Here is a 22500-nt window from a genome sequence, read left to right as displayed (position 1 = left end):
GGAATATCATCCTATAAAATGCAAGAAAAAAACAATTTTGTAGGAACTGTGCTAATGGCTTAACGATCCTTCCTCCCTTTCATCACGAACAATGAATATTCAAGGAGGGAAGACAGGCTTGGCTAAATTATAAAGAAATGACACAAAACATATACACGAGAGTTAATTGTTATTTAAACCCACTTGTGTTGTATTTTGAAGGAGATGATCAGACTATTTTATTTTCCAAATTAAGAACATGGATAATGAAAAACTCATTGTATACTTACATTTCCGCTTATTGTTGTAATTAAGTATTTTTGTGTGGACTTGCTCTTATTAAGTTGTTTTTAATCTTTAATTGTCATAGTACTTTGCTACATTTTCAATCGTATTGTACTGAGTAGAACAAGTAAGGCGCCAGGAAACAGAATTGTGGACAAGGCCTATGTATATATATATATATATATATATATATATATATATATATATATATATATATATATATATATATATATATATATATATATATATATATATATATATATATATATATATATTGAAGGAAAAAACACATGACCAGTCTTTTATCACTAAATTAAATTATGGCCACAGATTAAAATTCTTAATACATTATCAGTCTACATATGCTAACTTTTATTATTATGCAATAGCATGCTACTCCACATTACACAGCAGGGTGCTGGGAAAAAATAGATACAAGCCCCAAAACACCTTTATAAATTACAGTAAAAAAAAAAAAAAGATTATATATATATATATATATATATATATATATATATATATATATATATATATATATATATATATATACATGTATATATATATATATATATATACATGTATATATATATATATATATATATACATGTATATATATATATATATATATATATATATGTATATATATATATATATGTATATATATATATATATATATGTATATATATATATATATATATATATATGTATATGTGTGTGTATATATGTATATATATATATATATATATATATATATATATATATATATATATATATATATATATATGTATATATATGTATATGTGTGTGTATATATGTATATATATATATATATATATGTATGTATGTATGTATGTATATGTATATATATATATATATATATATATATATATATATATATATATATATATATATATATATATATATATATATATATATATATATATATATGTGTGTGTATATATATATTTATATAGGGACGGCATGGCGAAGTTGGTAGAGTGGCCGTGCCAGCAATCGGAGGGTTGCTGGTTACTGGGGTTCAATCCCAACCTTCTACCTTCCTAGTCACGTCCGTTGTGTCCTTGGGCAAGACACTTCACCCTTGCTCCTGATGGGTGCTGGTAGCGCCTTGCATGGCAGCTCCCTCCATCAGTGTGTGAATGTGGAAATACTGTCAAAGCGCTTTGAGTACCTTGAAGGTAGAAAAGCGCTATACAAGTATAACCCATTTATCATTATCTATATATATATATATATATATATATATATATATATATATATATATATATATATATATATATATATATATATATATATATATATATATATATATATATCCATCCATCCATCTTCTTCCGCTTATCCGAGGTCGGGTCGCGGGGGCAGCAGCTTAAGCAGGGAAGCCCAGACTTCCCTCTCCCCAGCCACTTCGTCCAGCTCCTCCCGGGGGATCCCGAGGCGTTCCCAGGCCAGCCGGGAGACATAGTCTTCCCAACGTGTCCTGGGTCTTCCCCGTGGCCTCCTACCGGTCGGACGTACCCTAAACAGGTACAGGCGTTCGGGTGGCATCCTGACCAGATGCCCGAACCACCTCATCTGGCTCCTCTCGATGTGGAGGAGCAGCGGCTTTACTTTGAGCTCCCCCCGGATGGCAGAGCTTCTCACCCTATCTCTAAGGGAGAACCCCGCCACCCGGCGGAGGAAACTCATTTCGGCCGCTTGTACCCGTGATCTTGTCCTTTCGGTCACAACCCAAAGCTCATGACCATAGGTGAGGATGGAAACGTAGATCGACCGGTAAATTGAGAGCTTTGCCTTCCGGCTCAGCTCCTTCTTCACCACAACGGATCGATACAGCGTCCGCCTTACTGAAGACGCCGCACCGATCCGCCTGTCGATCTTACGATCCACTCTTCCCTCACTCGTGAACAAGACTCCGGGGTACTTGAACTCCTCCACTTGGGGCAGGGTCTCCTCCGCAACCCGGAGATGGCACTCCACCCTTTTCCGGGTGAGAACCATGGATTCGGACTTGGAGGTGCTGATTCTCATCCCAGTCGCTTCACACTCAGCTGGGAACCGATCCAGCGAGAGCTGAAGATCCTGGCCAGATGAAGCCATAAGGACCACATCATCTGCAAAAAGCAGAGACCTAATCCTGCAGCCACCAAACCAAATCCCCTCAACGCCTTGACAGCGCCTAGAAATTCTGTCCATAAAAGTTATGAACAGAATCGGTGACAAAGGGCAGCCTTGGCGGAGTCCATCCCTCACTGGAAACTTACTGCCGGCAATGCGGACCAAACTCTGGCACTGATCATACAGGCAGCGGACCGCCACAATCAGACAGTCCGATACCCCATACTCTCTGAGCACGCCCCACAGGACTTCCCGAGGGACACGGTCGAATGCCTTCTCCAAGTCCACAAAACACATGTAGACTGGTTGGGCAAACTCCCATGCACCCTCAAGGACCCTGCCGAGAGTATAGAGCTGGTCCACAGTTCCACGACCAGGACGAAAACCACACTGTTCCTCCTGAATCCGAGGTTCGACTATCCGGCGTAGCCTCCTCTCCAGCACACCTGAATAGACCTTACCGGGAAGGCTGAGGAGTGTGATCCCACGATAGTTAGAACACACCCTCCGGTTCCCCTTCTTAAAGAGAGGAACCACCACCCCGGTCTGCCAATCCAGAGGTACCGCCCCCGATGTCCATGCGATGCTGCAGAGTCTTGTCAACCAAGACAGCCCCACAGCATCCAGAGCCTTAAGGAACTCCGGGCGGGTCTCATCCACCCCCGGAGCCTTGCCACCGAGGAGATTTTTAACTACCTCAGCAACCTCAGCCCCAGAAATAGGAGAGCCCACCACAGATTCCCCAGGAACTGCTTCCTCATAGGAAGACGTGTTGGTGGGATTGAGGAGGTCTTAGAAGTATTCCCTCCACCGATCCACAACATCCGCAGTCGAGGTCAGCAGAACACCATCCTCACCATACACGGTGTTGATAGTGCACTGCTTCCCCTTCCTGAGGCGGCGGATGGTGGTCCAGAATCGCTTCGAAGCCGTCCGGAAGTCGTTTTCCATGGCTTCCCCGAACTCCTCCCATGTCCGAGTTTTTGCCTCCGCGACCGCCGAAGCCGCACACCGCTTGGCCTGTCGGTACTTGTCCGCTGCCTCAGGAGTCCTGTGAGCCAAAAGAACCCGATAGGACTCCTTCTTCAGCTTGACGGCATCCCTCACCGCCGGTGTCCACCAGCGGGTTCTAGCATTACCGCCACGACAGGCACCAACTACCTTGCGGCCACAGCTCCAATCAGCCGCCTCAACAATAGAGGTGCGGAACATGGTCCGTTCGGACTCAATGTCCAGCACCTCCCTCGTGACATGTTCAAAGTTCTTCCGGAGGTGGGAATTGAAACTCTCTCTGACAGGAGACTCTGCCAGACGTTCCCAGCAAACCCTCACAATGCGTTTGGGCCTGCCAGGTCTGTCCGGCATCTTCCCCCACCATCGCAGCCAACTCACCACCAGGTGGTGATCGGTAGAAAACTCTGCCCCTCTCTTCACCCGAGTGTCCAAAACATGAGGCCGCAAATCCGACCACACAACTACAAAGTCGATCATGGAACTGCGGCCTAGGGTGTCCTGGTGCCAAGTGCACATATGGACACCCTTATGTTTGAACATGGTGTTCGTTATGGACAATCTGTGACGGGCACAAAAGTCCAATAACAAAACACCGCTCTGGTTCAGATCCGGGCAGCCATTCTTCCCAATCACGCCTCTCCAGGTTTCACTGTCGCTGCCAACATGAGCGTTGAAGTCCCCCAGTAGAACGAGGGAATCACCCGGGGGAGCACTCTCAAGTACTCCCTCAAGTGAATTCAAAAAGGGTGGGTACTCTGAGCTGCGGTTTGGCGCGTAAGCACAAACCACAGTCAGGACCCGTTCCCCCACCCGAAGGCGGAGGGAAGCTACCCTCTCATCGACCGGGTTGAACTCCAACATGCAGGCTCTGAGCCGGGGGGCAACAAGAATTGCCACCCCAGCCCGTCGCCTCTCACTGCCGGCAACGCCAGAGTAGAAGAGAGTCCAGCCCCTCTCGAGAGAACTGCTTCCAGAGCCCTTGCTGTGCGTCGAAGTGAGTCCGACTATGTCTAGTCGGAACTTCTCCACCTCGCGCACTAGCTCAGGCTCCTTCCCCCCCAGCGAGGTGACGTTCCACGTCCCAAGAGCTAGCTTCTGTAGCCGAGGATCGGACCGCCAAGTGCCCTGCCTTCGGCTGCCGCCCAGCTCACATCGCACCCGACCTCTATGACCCCTGCTATGGGTGGTGAGCCCATTGGAGGGGGAACCCACGTTGCCTCTTCGGGCTGTGCCCGGCCGGGCCCCATGGGGACAGGCCCGGCCACCAGGCGCTCGCCATCATGCCCCACCTCCGGGCCTGGCTCCAGAGGGGGGCCCCGGTGACCCGCGTCCGGGCGAGGGAAATCTGGGTCCATAGTTTTTATTTTTCATTGAGGTCTTCGAGCTGCTCTTTGTCTGATCCCTCACCTAGGACCAGTTTGTCTTGGGAGACCCTACCAGGGGGCATAAAGCCCCCGGACAACATAGCTCCTAGGATCATTGGGACACGCAAACTCCTCTACCACGGTAAGGTGGCAGCTCAGGGAGGAGTATATATATATATATATATATATATATATATATATATATATATATATATATATATATATATATATATATATATATATATATATATATATGTATATGTATATGTATATGTATGTATATATATATATATATATATATATATATATATATATATATATATATGTATGTATATATATATATATATATATATATATATATATATATATATATATATATATATATATATATATATATATATATATAAACCCAGAGGTTTATACAGGAAAATATTTTTTTTATATCATTTTATTTCCTACTGTCATTTATAAAGGTGTTTTGGGGCTTGTATCTATTGTTTTCCAGCACCCTGCTGTGTAATGTGGAGTAGCATGCTATTGCATAATAATAACAACAGTTGGCATGTGTAAACTGATAATGTATTAAGATTTTTTTATCTGTGGCCGTAATTAAATTTTGTGATAAAAGACCGGTCATGTGTTTATTTTCAAAATAATACATATGTATATATTGCAAATAACATATTTTGTTAATTAGTTATTTGATCAAGAATCATTCTTGCTTTAGTTTATTATTTTATTCTGAAGTCTTGTTTACTCGTGAAGATGGGAACACTTCGCGCCCTCTCGTTTCCGTCAGGACGACTTAGAGGCGAACACCGGCATGTAGCCTCATAACACAACGCCAAGTCAGGTCAGCTGTCTTTCTTCCCGTGGTTATTATACCGTTCACGGTCCAGATAAACAATAAATGACTGTCCACATGCATGTATTTAAGTTAGGTGTGAGTCACCATGAAGACTCTGCCATGTTAGCGATAGGAGTTTGAAGGTCTTTTAACCTTAGCCGAGCTGCTAGCTTGCTAGCTCCCCAACACGCCCCTACTGAAGTGTTTCCGTTGAATGACGTCATAGCCCCTACTGAAGTGTTTACATTGAATGACGTCATAGCCCCTACTGAAGTGTTTCCATTGTGTCAAGTCAGCGTCATAGCTCCACGACATCGTCAGTAAGGTTAAGGATTGCCGCATTCCTACAAGTTATGAGGGCGCTTTTTAAAAAGCTGCATCGCATATTTGTCAATCTCGCCTTTTTCCCAAGCACTTTGGGCCATACTTCGCCTCGTCCCGCCGCTTCGGAGGTGCTCACCTGTCACCTGCGGCAGAGGAGGCTGCCGCCCTGGACATCTTTCTGTGTGCGCTACTCTGCCGTTCAAAATGACCAGTTTGGACTGTCCAACTTTAACTGGAGCGTCCAGGGATCGAACTATCACATACTGAGAACTGGCTGCTTCCCCTTCATTAAGTACCACTGTACCAAAGCACCTCCACAGAGCCTGCACTTGGAGGACAGCTTTTTCACCCTGCTCAAAGTCATCAATCTAGGTTAGTATGATGAAACACAAGGGGTGTATTTTTGATGTATTTATTTACAAACCCCGTTTCCATATGAGTTGGGAAATTGTGTTAGATGTAAATATGAACGGAATGCAATGATTTGCAATTCCTTTTCAACCCATATTCAGTTGAATGCACTACAAAGACAACATATTTGATGTTCAAACTCAAAAACTTTATTTTTTGCAAATAATAATTAACTTAGAATTTCATGGCTGCAACACGTGCCAAAGTAGTTGGGAAAGGGCATGTTCATCACTGTGTTACATGGCCTTTCCTTTTAACAACACTCAGTAAACGTTTGGGAACTGAGGAGACACATTTTTGAAGCTTCTCAGGTGGAATTCTTTCCCATTCTTGCTTGATGTACAGCTTAAGTTGTTCAACAGTCCGGGGGTCTCTGTTGTGCTATTTTAGGCTTCATAATGCGCCACACATTTTCAATGGGAGACAGGTCTGGACTACATGCAGGCCAGTCTAGTACCCGCACTCTTTTACTATGAAGCCACGTTGATGTAACACGTGGCTTGGCATTGTCTTGCTGAAATAAGCAGGGGCGTCCATGGTAACGTTGCTTGGATGGCAACATATGTTGCTCCAAAGCCTGTATGTACCTTTCAGCATTAATGGCGCCTTCACAGATGTGTAAGTTGCCCATGTCTTGGGCACTAATACACCCCCATACCATCACACATGCTGGCTTTTACACTTTGCGCCTATAACAATCCGGATGGTTCTTTTCCTCTTTGGTCCGGAGGACACGACGTCCACAGTTTCCAAAAACAATTTGAAATGTGGACTCGTCAGACCACAGAACACTTTGTATCAGTCCATCTTAGATGAGCTCAGGCCCAGCGAAGCCGACGGCGTTTCTGGGTGTTGTTGATAAACGGTTTTCGCCTTGCATAGGAGAGTTTTATCTTGCACTTACAGATGTAGCGACCAACTGTAGTTACTGACAGTGGGTTTCTGAAGTGTTCCTGAGCCCATGTGGTGATATCCTTTACACACTGATGTCGCTTGTTGATGCAGTACAGCCTGAGGGATCGAAGGTCACGGGCTTAGCTGCTTACGTGCAGTGATTTCTCCAGATTCTCTGAACCATTTGATGATATTACGGACCGTAGATGGTGAAATCCCTAAATTCCTTGCAATAGCTGGTTGAGAAAGGTTTTTCTTAAACTGTTCAACAATTTGCTCTCGCATTTGTTGACAAAGTGGTGACCCTCGCCCCATCCTTGTTTGTGAATGACTGAGCATTTCATGGAATCTACTTTTATACCCAATCATGGCACCCACCTGTTCCCAATTTGTCTGTTCACCTGTGGGATGTTCCAAATAAGTGTTTGATGAGCATTCCTCAACTTTAACAGTATTTATTGCCACCTTTCCCAACTTCTTTGTCACGTGTTGCTGGCATCAAATTCTAAAGTTAATGATTATTTGCAAAAAAAAAAATGTTTATGAGTTTGAACATCAAATATGTTGTCTTTGTAGCATATTCAACTGAATATGGGTTGAAAAGGATTTGCAAATCATTGTATTCCGTTTATAATTACATCTAATACAATTTCCCTACTCATATGGAAACGGGGTTTGTATTTATGTATTTATTTGACAGGGACAGTACAATTAAACATTGCTACCCACAGGTAACCGATGTCAAAGTACCGTATTTTTCGGACTATGAGTCACAGTTTTTTTCATAGTTTGGCCGGGGGTGCGACTTATACTCAGGAGCGACTTATGTGTGAAATTATTAACACATTACCGTAAAATATCAAGTAATATTATTTAGCTCATTCACGTAAGAGACTATAGCAGTAGTTCTTAACCTGGGTTCGATGGAACCCTAGTGGTTTGGTGAGTCGGGTTCAGGGGTTCGGCGGAGGTCAAGACACACCCGACTCATCGTGTAAATAAAACTTCTCCCTATCTGCGTATTACGGATACGGCAACAGCAGAAGTCAGACTGATTTGCAGGTGTGTAATTTGTTGTGAGTTTATGCACTGTTGGTTTTGTTGTTTGAACAAGGTGATGTTCATGCACGTATCAATTTGGCAACCAGTAAAAAAAAACATGGTAACACTTTAGTATGGGGAACATATTCACCATTAATTAGTTGCTTATTAACATGCAAATTAGTAACATATTGGCTCTTAACTAGTCATTATTAAGTACTTATTAATGCCTTATTCGGCATGGCCTCATTATAACCCTAACCCCCTAACCCTGGGCCTAACCGTAACCCTAACCAAATAACTCTAAATTAAGTCTGTGTTACTTAGAATATGTTCCCCATACTAAAGTGTTACCAAAAACATATAACTTTGTCTTGAATTTGAAAAAAAAGTTTTTTTTTATTTTTCACTAAAGAAGGGTTCGGTGAATGCGCATATGAAACTGGTGGGGTTCGGTACCTCCAACAAGGTTAAGAACCACTGGACTAGACGTATAAGATTTCATGGGATTTAGCGATTAGGAGTGACAGATTGTTTGGTAGCGACTTGTCCAGGGTGTACCCCGCCTTCCGCCAGATTGTAGCTGAGATAGGCTCCAGCGCCCCCCGCAAACCCGAAGGGAATAAGCGGTAGAAATGGATGAATGGATATTGAGCATTGAACATGTTTTTTTTTCTACCAAGAAAAGTGCACTTGTAATTAGTGAGAATATACTTATTTTAAGGTATTTTGGGGTTCATTGAGGTTACCTAATTTTACTTGTTTTGGAAAGTCTTGACAAGCCAAATTTTCTTGCTCTATTGGCAGATAATTTTGCTTAGTTCAAATAAAATACCCCTCATTTTTGTATTTTTTTTTCTTGTTTTTGAACACTGACTTTTTGCAGTGTGGAAACCGGTACTTTTCAAACCGAGTATAGTACTTTTTTTGATTCATTCGTACCGCGATACTATACCAGTACCGGTATACCGTACAATCCCTGAATGAAATCGGCAACCAAAAAAATTCTGTACCGAATCATTGTTAGAACAAATTGTTAAACCCCTATAAAATATACATTTTTCATACAATGTACTAAAATGCAGTGTATTTGCAGGTGTCCCCTGTTTGGCCTATGGAATCGGTTGTTGGATGGTTGTGGGTGCTGCTGAAACAGTCCGTACAAGCCTTGGTCCTGTCACAGTCTATTTTGCTTACAAGGAAGACGAAGGTGCTCAATATTAAGCCAAAACATTCTAGATGATTTCATGTTCTTTATTTAAATTTACCAAGAAGTGGAGATGTTGCTGAAAGTGTCATTCTGAGTATGTTGTGGTCTTTGTGCAATTATTTAAAAAAAATCAAGTTGCAATGGAGAAGTTGTGTCTGCATGTCATTGCACTGACAAGAGTGATGAGCCAGCTCAACATAAATAATAATAAAAAAATATATATGTTATTATCCAAACATGGCCTGTTATATGCCATTCTAAAGCAACTCCACTTTAATCGCCTCCAAAGTTATGACTTTTGATATAAACAATATCATGTGGTGTCATTTATACACACGGTAATAACTTTTTGCTCCAGTGACCACTACAAGAATCTAAATAACCCCAGCTTGTTTATTTGAAGGTAAATTAGTGATCACCCGCCATGCAGCAGCTATTCAATAGTGTTAGAGGTAACCATGACAAGACAGCTCTGATAAAATAGGTTTTAATTACCAATGTGCGGCTCGTGGACGGAGACGTGTGCATGTCTTCCTTCGGGCCTTCTGTCTTTGATTTCTAGTAATGTGCTTTGCTGACAGTGCTGCTCCCTTTTCCAGAGGCAGCGTGACAAACAGCCACATTGATTTCCTCACCGTTAGGCATGTCCTGCTAATAGCATTTATCAGCGACCTCAATTTTCTGGCTCTGGCCTCCTCATTTGTGCCACAATGAAAGAGAATGAACAATTTATTGTTGTACATGTTAATCAATGCCGCCTTTTGACCTTTCCCTTTGCACTGGAAGGCTACAACATCAGCTGACACACCTCTTTGGTTGTAATACTTCCTTTGTCAAACGCATGGCCACTTTAAACCGAATATTTCATTAATCACTTAAAAGTGTTTGATATTATTTAATTAAAGTAATTGATTAAAAGTATGAGGCTTTAATCTATTGTAAAATGGACTTAAAGTTGGCCTCTGAGATAATTTCAGAAAACAACACTGCAAAAACTGAAATCTAAGTAAGATGAAATATTTCAAATAAGGGTGTCATTTGCTTATTTTCTGTCTGACAAGATAATTCTTCTCACTAAGCAGATTTTATGTTAGAGTGTTTTACTTGTTTTAAGTGTTTTGGTCCTAAATGATCTCAGTAAGATATTACAGCTTGTTGCTGAGATTTGATGACCTATATTGAGTAAAACATGCTTGAAACTATTTTGGTCCAAATGTCCAAAACACACCCAGCAATGGTGCACAGGAAGGCGGGAAAGAAGAGGGGAAAAGGCGGCCCAAATGGTCAAAAGTCCCAATTGTGTCCAAAATTCCTCCCCGGGTTCCAGTCCCACAAGTCCCGCCGCCGGCCACACAAGTCCCTGGATGCAAAAAATGTCCAAAACGCACCCAGCAAAGTCCCACGGAAAGTGGGGGAGAAAAGTAAAGAAAAGTCGGCAAAAGACCCCAAAAATGTTCAAAATACCTACCCAGGTTCGAGTCCCACAAGTCCTGCCCCTTGGCCGCGTCAGTCCCAGGATGCCCAAGATGTCCATAATACACCCAGCCGAGTCCCACGGGGAGGGGGGATACGAGTTGTAAAAGTCGGCAAAAGTCACAAAAATTTTCAAAATACCTACCCAGGTTTGAATCTCACGGGTGTGATTTTTGAACATTTTACCGACTTTTCTCACTTTTCTCCCCGCCTTCCCGTGGGACTTTGCTGGGCAGGTTTTGGACATTTTGGACTCGAACCTGGGTAGGTATTTTTAACATTTTTGGGGACTTTTGCCGACTTTTCCAACTTTTATCCCTCCTCCCCGTGGGACTCGGCTGGGTGTGTTATGGTCATTGTGGGCATCCCGGGACTTGCACGGCCATACATAAGATTTATGTTTGAGTGCTTTACTTGTTTTAAGTGTTTTGGTCCTAAATGATCTCAGTAAGATATTACAGCTTGTTGCTGAGATTTGATGACCTATATTGAGTAAAACATGCTTGAAACTAGAATATCAACTGTTACAAAGATGTGTCACCAACACTCACAAGTATAAAACTACTTTTTCAAAGTAATCATTTCTTATTTCAAGCATGTAAAAAAAAAATCATGACTTTGACACAATTGTGTCTCATAATTAAAACAGATGACAGCCAAATGGACTTTGCTGTTTTATTTTCAATGAAACAATAGAATAAACATACTCATATAGTAGTACAGTTGTTATTAGTGAGAATATACTTATTTTAAGGTATTTTTGGGTTCATTGAGGTTAGCAAATTTGACTTGTTTTGGAAAGTCTTGACAAGCCAAATTTTCTTGTTCTATTGGCAGATAATTTTGCTTAGTTCAAGTAAAATACCCCTCATTTTTGTATTTTTTAAAATTGTTTTTGAACACTGACTTTTTGCAGTGTACACAGACTCATACTTGCCAACCTTGAGACCTCCGAATTCGGGAGATGGGGGTGGGGCGTGTATATATTTTCAAGTATTTCTTATATATATACATATAAATTATCCGTTCATGAATGAGTATATCCGTTCGGCCACCGTGTTCAATGGAGAAGTCTGATCTACAAAATGTGCAGGCAGCATACCCCTTCCAGCTGTCCTGGATGAACTGAAATAATTTTTTTCCAATCATTTTGGAACTTGCAAGCGTACTTCTTCTTCTTACTCGTCGTCGCCATGTCTCTTCTTTGTTCTTCTGCTTCGTCTCTGTTATGTTTTTGGACATTATTACTTGCCGTAGTTTTAAAGCAATGCATGATGGGAATCCGGATGTTGTGTGTCAGTGTATTAACGTGCCGGCTGGAATAAACACACGCTGAGAATTAGCTCCGTGCCTCCCTACTTTATGGCTTATAGATAAACCTATGGATAAAGGAGACATATATAATAGTCTCCTTTTCAAATGAGAGAGGACGCTAAAGGCAGTGCCTTTAAGGCACGCCCCCAATATTGTTGTCCGGCTGGAAATCGGGAGAATGGTTGCCCCGGGAGATTTTCGGGAGTCTTCCGGGAAAATCGGGAGGGTTGGCAAGTATGCACACACTACCCATGGTTTCCCACAGAACGGAAAAATGTACCGTATTTTTCGGAGTATAAGTCGCTCCGGAGTATAAGTCGCACCAGCCGAAAATGCATAATAAAGAAGGAAAAAAACATATATAAGTCGCACTGGAGTATAAGTCGCATTTTTGGGGGAAATGTATTTGATAAAACCTAACACCAAGAATAGACATTTGAAAGGCAATTAAAAAAAAAATGTTTTCTTATAAAATAAAAGTGAGCTTTTGTTAAACCAAATATTGTGTTTTTTTCCATATACAACAACCTATGTGGATTCGATAAGAGAATCGATAAGGAATCAGTTCGATAAGAGGCTTCGATAATGGGCTCGAACTCGATAATTTCTTATCAAACATCATCCCTAGTTAAATGTCAGAAGGTCATGCAGAATTCATGTGCTCAATCCCCCTTAAACAGTGCAATGACACCACACTATCTTAATCATTCTAATTGCTTCGAACAAGGAACATTTAGACACTCGGTGTAATTTGATCGGCGGTGTCAAGCTGCACTGGACGCCCCTCCCCCACCCCCTTTCATTTCTAACCTTTCATCAGGACTCCAAGTGTGCACGGGGAATGCTCAGGCAAGCATGTCTTAATTACTCATTGACCCTTTGACCCCTTAGCCTCATTGATACGGCCCGTATGGCCAGACGCAGCCGTGTGGGGTTGCAGCTTACCGCGGCTTTGTGAGCTCTTACGGGACCATTTGAGTCGCTGAAATCCAAACTGCGGCGCATGCGAGCGTGTTGTATTTGTTTACAGCAGTGGTTCTTAACCTTGTTGGAGGTACAGAACCCCACCAGTTTCATATGCGCATTCACTGAACCCTTCTTTAGTGAAAAATAAAAATGTTGTTTTTTTTCAAATTCAAGACAAAGTTATATGTTTTTGGTAACACTTTAGTATGGGGAACATATTCTAAGTAACAAAGACTTAATTTAGAGTTTTTTGGACACTAGGGGAACATATTCTAAGTAACACAAACTTAATTTAGAGTTATTTGGACACTAAGGGAACATATTTTAAGTAACACAGGCTTAATTTAGAGTTATTTGGACACTAGGGGAACATATTCTAAGTAACAAATTTAGAGTTATTTGGTTAGGGTTAGGGTCAGGGTTAGAGGGTTAGGGTTATAATAAGGCCATGCCGAATAAGGCATTAATAAGTACTTAATAATGACTAGTTAAGAGCCAATATGTTACTAATTTGCATGTTAACAAACAACTAATTAATCGTGAATATGTTCCCCATACCATGTTGTTTTTAACTGGTGCATAAAATGAAGCGTGCATGAACATCACCTTGTTCAAACAACAAAACCAACACAGTGCATAAAGTCACAACAAATTACACACCTGCAAATCAGTGTGACTTCTGCTGTTGCCGTATCCGTAATACGCCGATAGGGAGAAGTTTGTATTTACACGATGAGTCGGGTGTGTCTTGACCGCCGCCGAACCCCTGAGGCCGACCCACCGAACCCAGGTTAAGAACCACTGGTTTACAGGGCTTCACCTTTTGAGTGGCTCCGAACCTCGGGGGCGGCTAGAGTGCGACACGACGGTGCGGAGGCCCCACCAGTGCAGCTGGAGGATATCTGCTGCGCAAATTAAGTATATTTGTCTACATTTGCCGCAAGAAGGATGCGTTTTAATAGCCGCGCTAGTCTAACGCTGTTATGAAGTGGCTGAATTACCCGGCACACTTGTCTCAAGTGCTAATGAACAAAGAATTAAAGCCTCGGCGGCAAGTTTAATTGCGTGCAGATGCTGGTAATCCGTTTTGTCAAGGTGAAATCTTTAAGTACTTGTACTGTTTAGAATTTGGGTAAGTAAAGCAAAACAAGTGTCGAAATTGTGTGTGTTTAACAATTTAATTGCAAGGTCTAATTGGCACTATTCTGTTGTCTAAACAAAAAAAAAGTACAAGTCATCTCTTCAAATAGCTTCCTTAATGAATTATTTACCAAGGAAAGTTGCACAACCGTGACCCCTCTTGTCATACAGATTATTTAGCTTGGCAGGAAATGTTATTGTGAGAACCCCCGCAGGTAACACTTGTAAGGTGACCATTATGAAGCTTCAAGATGGACCAAGAGTGTTTTTTTTCCACTACCAGCAGGAGCCATCACTCCCTTCACTTTGAGGATGGCGTGTGGATACACAGGTGACAGCCCTTGTCACAACATTCACTCTGCGATGGCACTTTCCCAATCATAATGAGAATTAGAAAACACAAAACTCATTATATTTCAACTAGAAACTGCTCCACTTGTAGACATGTGGACACTGAAACCTTGTATTTTTTTAATCTACCTGCAGTGCTTTGACATTTGGTTGGGTTGGGATGCAAACAAAAATTAATATTGGAGAATTTCTGCAGTTAAAAGGTGACAATAGGTGTTTTAATTTAAAAAAAAAAAATTTTTTAAGAGTATTATTATTTTCCTCAAAAATCCGATTGGTTGAACTCACAAGCAGAGTAAGTTACATTGCAAAAAAGATCCAAAAGTACTAAAAATTAGTAAAATTATCTGGTAATGCAGCTAGTTAATTTGAGTTGATACAACATCCGAAATTAAGATTTATCTAAAAAAAACAGTGAAGTTGTCACGTTGTGTAAATGGTAAATAAAAACAGAATACAGTGATATGCAAATCCTTTTCAACCTACCGTATATAATAATAATAATAAAATATTTTATTTGTAAAAAGCACTTTACATTAGGTAAACAACCTCAAAGTGCTACAGTTTATAAAAATAAATAAAAAATAAACTAGAACAGCCAAATAGCTAAAACTAGTATGCATATATCTAAAAAAAAAAGAAGTCTTTTTTAAAAAGAAGGGTTTTTAAGCCTTTTTTTAAAAACATCCACAGTCTGTGGTGCCCTCGGGTGGTCAGGGAGAGCGTTCCACAGACTGGGAGTGGCGGAGCAGACAGCATGCATATTCAATTGAATAGACTGCAAAAACAAGATATTTAACGTTCAAACTGGTGAACTTTGTTGTTTTTTTGCAAATATTAGCTCATTTGGAATTTGATGCGTGCAACATGTTTCAAAAAAGCTGGCACAAGTGGCAAAAAAAAGACTCAGAAATTTGAGGAATGCTCATCAAACACTTATTTGGAACATCCCACAGGTGAACAGTCTAATTGGGAACAGGTGGGTGCCATGATTGGGTATAAAAGCAGCTTCCATGAAATGCTCAGTCATTCACAACCAAGGATGGGGCGAGGGTCACCACTTTGTCAACAAATGCGTGAGCAAATTGTCCAACAGTTTAAGAACAACATTTCCCAACGAGCTATTGCAAGAAATTTAGGGATTTCACCATCTACGCTCCGTAATATCATCAAAAGATGCAGAGAAAATGAAGAAATCACTGCGCGTAAGCAGCAAGGCTGAAAACCAACATTGAATGCTCATGACCTTCGATCCCTCAGACGGTACCACATCAAAAACCGACATCAGTGTGTAAAGGATCAATCAATCAATCAATGTTTATTTATATAGCCCTAAATCACAAGTGTCTCAAAGGGCTGTACAAGCCACAACGACATCCTCGGTACAGAGCCCACATACGGGCAAGGAAAAACTCACCCCAGTGGGACGTCGGTGAATGACTATGAGAAACCTTGGAGAGGACCGCATATGTGGGTAACCCCCCCCCCTCTAGGGGAGACCGAAAGCAACGGATGTCGAGTGGGTCTGACATAACATTGTGAAAGTCCAGTCCACAGTGGATCCAACACATCAGCGGGAGTCCAGTCCACAGCGGGGCCAACAGGAAACCATCCCGAGCGGAGACGGGTCAGCAGCGCAGAGATGTCCCCAACCGATGCACAGGCTAGTGGTCCACCCGGGGTCCCGGCTCTGGACAGCCAGCACTTCATCCATGGCCACCGGACCTATGCAACTCCCCCTCGCAAGGGACAGGGGAGAAGAGGAGAGAAGAAAAGAAACGGCAGATCAACTGGTCTAAAAAAGGGGGGGTCTATTTAAAGGCTAGATTATACAAATGAGTTTTAAGATGGGACTTAAATGCTTCTACTGAGGTAGCGTCTCTAACTGTTACCGGGAGGGCATTCCAGAGTACTGGAGCCCGAATAGAAAACGCTCTATAGCCCGCAGACTTTTTTTTGGCTCTGGGAATCACTAATAAGCCGGAGTTCTTTGAACGCAGATTTCTTGTCGGGACATATGGTACAATACAATCGGCGAGATAGGCTGGAGCTAAACCGTGTAATATTTTATACGTAAGTAGTAAAACCTTAAAGTCGCATCTTAAGTGCACAGGAAGCCAGTGCAAGTGAGCCAGTATAGGCGTAATATGATCAAACTTTCTTGTTTTTGTCAAAAGCCTTGCAGCCGCATTTTGTACCAACTGTAATCTTTTAATGCTAGACATAGGGAGACCCGAAAATAATACGTTACAGTAATCGAGACGAGACGTAACGAACGCATGAATAATGATCTCAGCGTCGCTAGTGGACAAGATGGAACGAATTTTAGCGATATTACGGAGATGAAAGAAGGCCGTTTTAGTAACACTCTTAATGTGTGACTCAAACGAGAGAGTTGGGTCGAAGATAATACCCAGATTCTTTACCGAGTCTCCTTGTTTAATTGTTTGGTTGTCAAATGTTAAGGTGGTATTATTAAATAGATGTTGGTGTCTAGCAGGACCGATAATCAGCATTTCCGTTTTCTTAGCGTTGAGTTGCAAAAAGTTAGCGGACATCCATTGTTTAATTTCATTAAGACACGCCTCCAGCTGACTACAGTCCGGCGTGTTGGTCAGCTTTAGGGGCATGTAGAGTTGAGTGTCATCAGCATAACAGTGAAAGCTAACACCGTACTTGCGTATGATGTCACCCAGCGGCAGCATGTAAATACTAAAGAGTGCAGGGCCAAGAACCGAACCCTGGGGAACTCCGCACGTTACCTTGACATAGTCCGAGGTCACATTGTTATGGGAGACGCACTGCATCCTGTCAGTAAGATAAGAGTTAAACCAAGACAAGGCTAAGTCTGACATACCAATACGTGTTTTGATACGCTCTAATAAAATATTATGATCGACGGTATCGAAAGCGGCGCTAAGATCAAGAAGCAGCAACATAGATGACGCATCAGAATCCATCGTTAGCAATAGATCATTAGTCATTTTTGCGAGGGCTGTCTCCGTAGAGTGATTTGCCCTGAAACCGGATTGAAAAGGTTCACAGAGATTGTTAGTCACTAAGTGTTCATTTAGCTGCTGTGCAACAGTTTTTTCGAGAATTTTGGAAATAAACGGAAGGTGGGAGACCGGTCGGTAGTTTACCATGAGGTCAGGATCGAGGTTAGGTCTTTTGAGCAGAGGATGAATAACCGCTTTTTTGAATGCTAGGGGAACAGTGCCGGAGGAAAGTGATAAGTTTATAATATTTAACACTGATGGACCTAATAATACAAACAGTTCCTTGATAAGTTTCCCAGGAAGTGGGTCAAGTAAACATGTTGTTTGTTTTATCCCACTTACACGCTGTAATAATTCCTCTAATGTTATTTCATCAAAAATAGAGAGACTATTTTGGAGGGCAGTGTCCGTCGTATATACAGTCGTATTTGTGTTAATAGAGCCCAGTTGTAGCTGGGATGCGTTGTCTTTAATCTCCTTTCTAATGAGTTCAATTTTCTTATTAAAGAAATTCATAAAATCATCTGCCGAGTGGGTGGAGCTACTGGGAGGAGTCCCTTGTTGGGTTAGCGATGCTACTGTACTAAACAGAAATTTAGGATCGTTTTTGTTGAGGCGGATGAGATTTGAGTAGTATTTAGCTTTAGCTAAGGTAAGCATGCGTTTATAAGTTATTAAACTATCACTCCATGCTTGATGGAAAACCTCAAGTTTAGTCGCGCGCCATTTGCGTTCCAGTTTTCTACATGATAATTTATGAGCTCTAATTTCTTCTGTAAACCATGGGGTGCGCCTTTTAGGGGCCCTTTTTTGCTTTAGCGGTGCTATACTATCAATAATTTCGCGCAAGGCATCGTCAAAGTTGTTAGTGAGTTTATCAATAGAGCCGACATAATTTGGGAATGGTGCTATTACCGAAGGCAGTATGTCAGCAAGAGTCATCGTTGTGGCAGCATTAATGTTGCGGCCGCTATAGCAGTTATTATTATTATTAGCTTGTTGACAAAGAGTCAAAACTTCAAATTTTATAAGGTAATGATCGGACATTACTTTAGTATATGGAAGTATCATAACTTTGGAGGTGGTGACACCCCTGACAAGCACTAGATCTATTGTATTACCGTTGCGATGCGTGGGTTCATGTATTATTTGTGTAAGACCACAGCTATCAATTATGGTTTGGAGCGCCACGCACTGAGGGTCCGATGGGGTATTCATATGGATATTAAAGTCCCCCATTATGATTATATTGTCGGCGTGCGTCACTAGATCAGCAACGAACTCTGAGAATTCACTGATAAAGTCCGAATAGGGCCCAGGGGGGCGGTAGATAACAGCCAGGTCGAGAGGTAGCGGTGTGACAGACCTCATAGTAAGCAACTCAAACGATTTATATTTATTATTTAGGTTAGGGGTAAGGTTGAAATTTTCATTGTATATTAGTGGATATCACCACATGGGCTCAGGAACACTTCAGAAAACCGCTGTCAGTAACTACAGTTTGTCGCTACATCTGTAAGTGCAAGTTAAAACTCTACTATGCAAAGCCAAAGCCATTTATCAACAACACCCAGAAACGCCACCGGCTTCGCTGGCCCCGAGCTCATCTAAGATGGACTTATGCAAAGTGGAACAGTGTTCTGTGGTCTGACGAGTCCACAAAATACAAATACAACTAAAATACAAATTAGCAAAATATATAAGTGTAGTCAATGAGCATTTGAAAAAAACTACCTTACCTGTGGGCACACCTGACCTTGGCTACTTAACAAGATAACAAATCCAGACAAGTGCATCCGAATGTTGCTCTGTTTCCTTTGACTCTGGTTCATTCTGTGGGGTTTCCAGTGTGACTCCAGTACAGTCAAGTGGCACACATATAAAGGGCAGTGCGGGTAATTTACATTTTAAAATGTCTCGCAAATGCAAATTGCGTCTTAATGTTCTTTTAAAATAGCTGTTCAAAAGAGTCGACTCGTTCGCGGACATCCCATCTCTAGTGGCATTGCCAAGTTTTAAACTTAAAAAAAAATCTACTTATTTTGTTTGAGTATAGATGTATTTATATATGTAGTGCATTATACAATCACTATTGTTGCTCTGCTATCTTAATCCAGGGGTGTCAAACTCATTTTCATTGAGGGCCAATATATTAATATACATGTATATATATATAATACATTGACAATATTTTTTTTTACATAAGCTGCAAAAAAATGATATAAATTTTACTTTAAAAACTGACAGCTCAGTCATTTTTACAGTAAAAGCAGTGTTGTTGATCTTTAAAGGATATAAACAATTGAATAAATGGAATGTAAAAACAATACCACTGTTTTTAACGGTAAAATTCAAGCAACACAGCTGCCAGTTTGTTAGTTTTTTAAAGTAAAATCTTGTTTTAATGTTTTTTTTAAAGTTTTATTGTCTTACTGTATATGGAAAAAAACAGTACCAAAAAAACTCAGTCGGCGGAATTTAACCGTAAAATCTATTGTCAATTTTACAGTCTACAATTTGATTGATAATTGGTTTTGAAATCCTAAGTCAAGCACATATTTAAAGGCCTACTGAAATGAATTTTTTTTATTTAAACGGGGATAGCAGATCTATTCTATGTGTCATACTTGATCATTTCGCGATATAGCCATATTTTTGCTGAAAGGATTTAGTATAGAACAACGACGATAAAGATTGCAACTTTTGGTATCTGATAAAAAAAGGCTTGCCCCTACCGGAAGTAGCGTGACGTAGTCAGTTGAACATATACGCAAAGTTCCCTATTGTTTACAATGATGGCCGCATGAAGTGAGAGAAATTCGGACCGAGAAAGCGACAATTTCCCCATTAATTTGAGCGAGGATGAAAGATTTGTGGATGAGTAAAGTGCAAGTGAAGGACTAGTGGGGAGTTGAAGCTATTCAGATAGGGAAGATGCTGTGAGAGCCGGGGGTGACCTGATATTCAGCTGGGAATGACTACAACAGTAAATAAACACAAGACATATATATACTCTATTAGCCACAACACAACCAGGCTTATATTTAATATGCCACAAATTAATCCTGCATAAAAACACCTGCGTGTTTGTTATGCTAGCTCCTAGCTCCTCTGCTAGCTCCTAGCTCCATAGAACACGCCAATACAATTCAAACACCTGATCAACACACACAATCACTCAGCCCAAAAGACCGTTTACCTAACCCAAGGTTCATAAAGCTTATATATTTTTAAAAAGTTACGTACGTGACGCGCACATACGGTCAAGTTATCGAATGTTTAGCAGCCAAGGCTGCATACTCACGGTACCTGATATTCAGCTGGGAATGACTACAACAGTAAATAAACACAAGACATATATATACTCTATTAGCCACAACACAACCAGGCTTATATTTAATATGCCACAAATTAATCCTGCATAATAACACCTGCGTGTTTGTTATGCTAGCTCCTAGCTCCTCTGCTAGCTCCTAGCTCCATAGAACACGCCAATACAATTCAAACACCTGATCAACACACACAATCACTCAGCCCAAAAGACCGTTCACCTAACCCAAGGTTCATAAAGCTTATATATTTTTAAAAAGTTACGTACGTGACGCGCACGTACGGTACGGTACGTGTTATGCTAGCTCCTAGCTCCTCTGCTAGCTCCTAGCTCCATAGAACACGCCAATACAATTCAAACACATGATCAACACACACAATCACTCAGCCCAAAAGACCGTTCACCTAACCCAAGGTTCATAAAGCTTATATATTTTAAAAAAGTTACGTACATACGCAAAAAAAAGCCAAAGCTGCATACTCACAGTAGCACGTCTGCGTCTTTGTCATCCAAATCAAAGTAATCCTGGTAAGAGTCTGTGTTGTCCCAGTTCCCTACAGGCGTCTGTGTATCCAAATCAAAAGTCCTCCTGGTTAGAGTCTCTGTTATCAGAGTTCTTCCATCTTGACTGCATCTTTCGGGAATGTAAACAAAGAAGCGCCGGCTGTGTACTGTTGTGGCTGACTACGTTCGAAAAATACGTCCATTTCGCACCGACAACTTTCTTCTTTGCTTGCTTGGCTTCCTTCTCCATAATGCAATGAACATGATTGAAACAGATTCACGAACACAGATGTCCAGAATACTGTGGAATTATGAAATGAAAACAGAGCTTTTTCGTATCAGCTTCAATGTGGAAGGCATACCCGTGTTCGCCGGGCTACGTCACACGCATACGTCATCCTCAGAGGCGTTTCGAACCGGAAGTTTAGCGGCAAATTTAAAATGTCACTTTATAAGTTAACCCGGTCGTATTGGCATGTGTTATAATGTTAAGATTTCATCATTGATATATAAACTATCAGACTGCGTGGTCGGTAGTAGTGGGTTTCAGTAGGCCTTTAAGTACAATATTTATCTTTATACAAACCCCGTTTCCATATGAGTTGGGAACTTGTGTTAGATGTAAATATAAACGGAATACAATGATTTGCAAATCATTTTCAACCCACATTCAATTGAATGCACTACAAAGACAACATATTTGATGTTCAAACTGATAAACTTTTTTTTTTTGCATATAATCATTAACTTTAGAATTTGATGCCAGCAACACGTGACAAAGAAGTTGGGAAAGGTGACAATAAATACTGATAAAGTTGAGGAATGCTCATCAAACACTTATTTGGAACATCCCACAGGTGTGCAGGCTAATTGGGAACAGGTGGGTGCCATGATTGGGTATAAAAACAGCTTCC

General features: G+C 41.2%; 1 protein-coding gene across 2 annotated transcripts in view; it reads left to right on the top strand.

The window, feature by feature from the left end:
• The first annotated feature begins 5571 nt into the window (after positions 1–5571).
• Positions 5572–22500, top strand: part of lg10h15orf61 (linkage group 10 C15orf61 homolog) — a 51965-nt gene continuing 35036 nt past the window's right edge. The window contains exons 1-2 of one of the 2 annotated variants that reach the window (XM_062061093.1): positions 5572–6324; positions 9395–9508. In XM_062061093.1, coding sequence (XP_061917077.1) covers positions 5982–6324; positions 9395–9508 — 457 coding nt within the window. In that variant the 5' untranslated portion in view covers positions 5572–5981. Of the gene's footprint in view, positions 6325–9394; positions 9657–22500 lie in introns of those variants that run through there. The other variant, XM_062061094.1, reaches the window with a different exon arrangement.

This window comes from Entelurus aequoreus, linkage group LG10 (genome assembly GCF_033978785.1).
Source record: "Entelurus aequoreus isolate RoL-2023_Sb linkage group LG10, RoL_Eaeq_v1.1, whole genome shotgun sequence".
NCBI classification, from domain to species: Eukaryota; Metazoa; Chordata; class Actinopteri; order Syngnathiformes; family Syngnathidae; genus Entelurus; species Entelurus aequoreus.
Note: the sequence above shows the minus strand (reverse complement) of the source record. Positions and strands in the feature narration are given on the sequence as shown.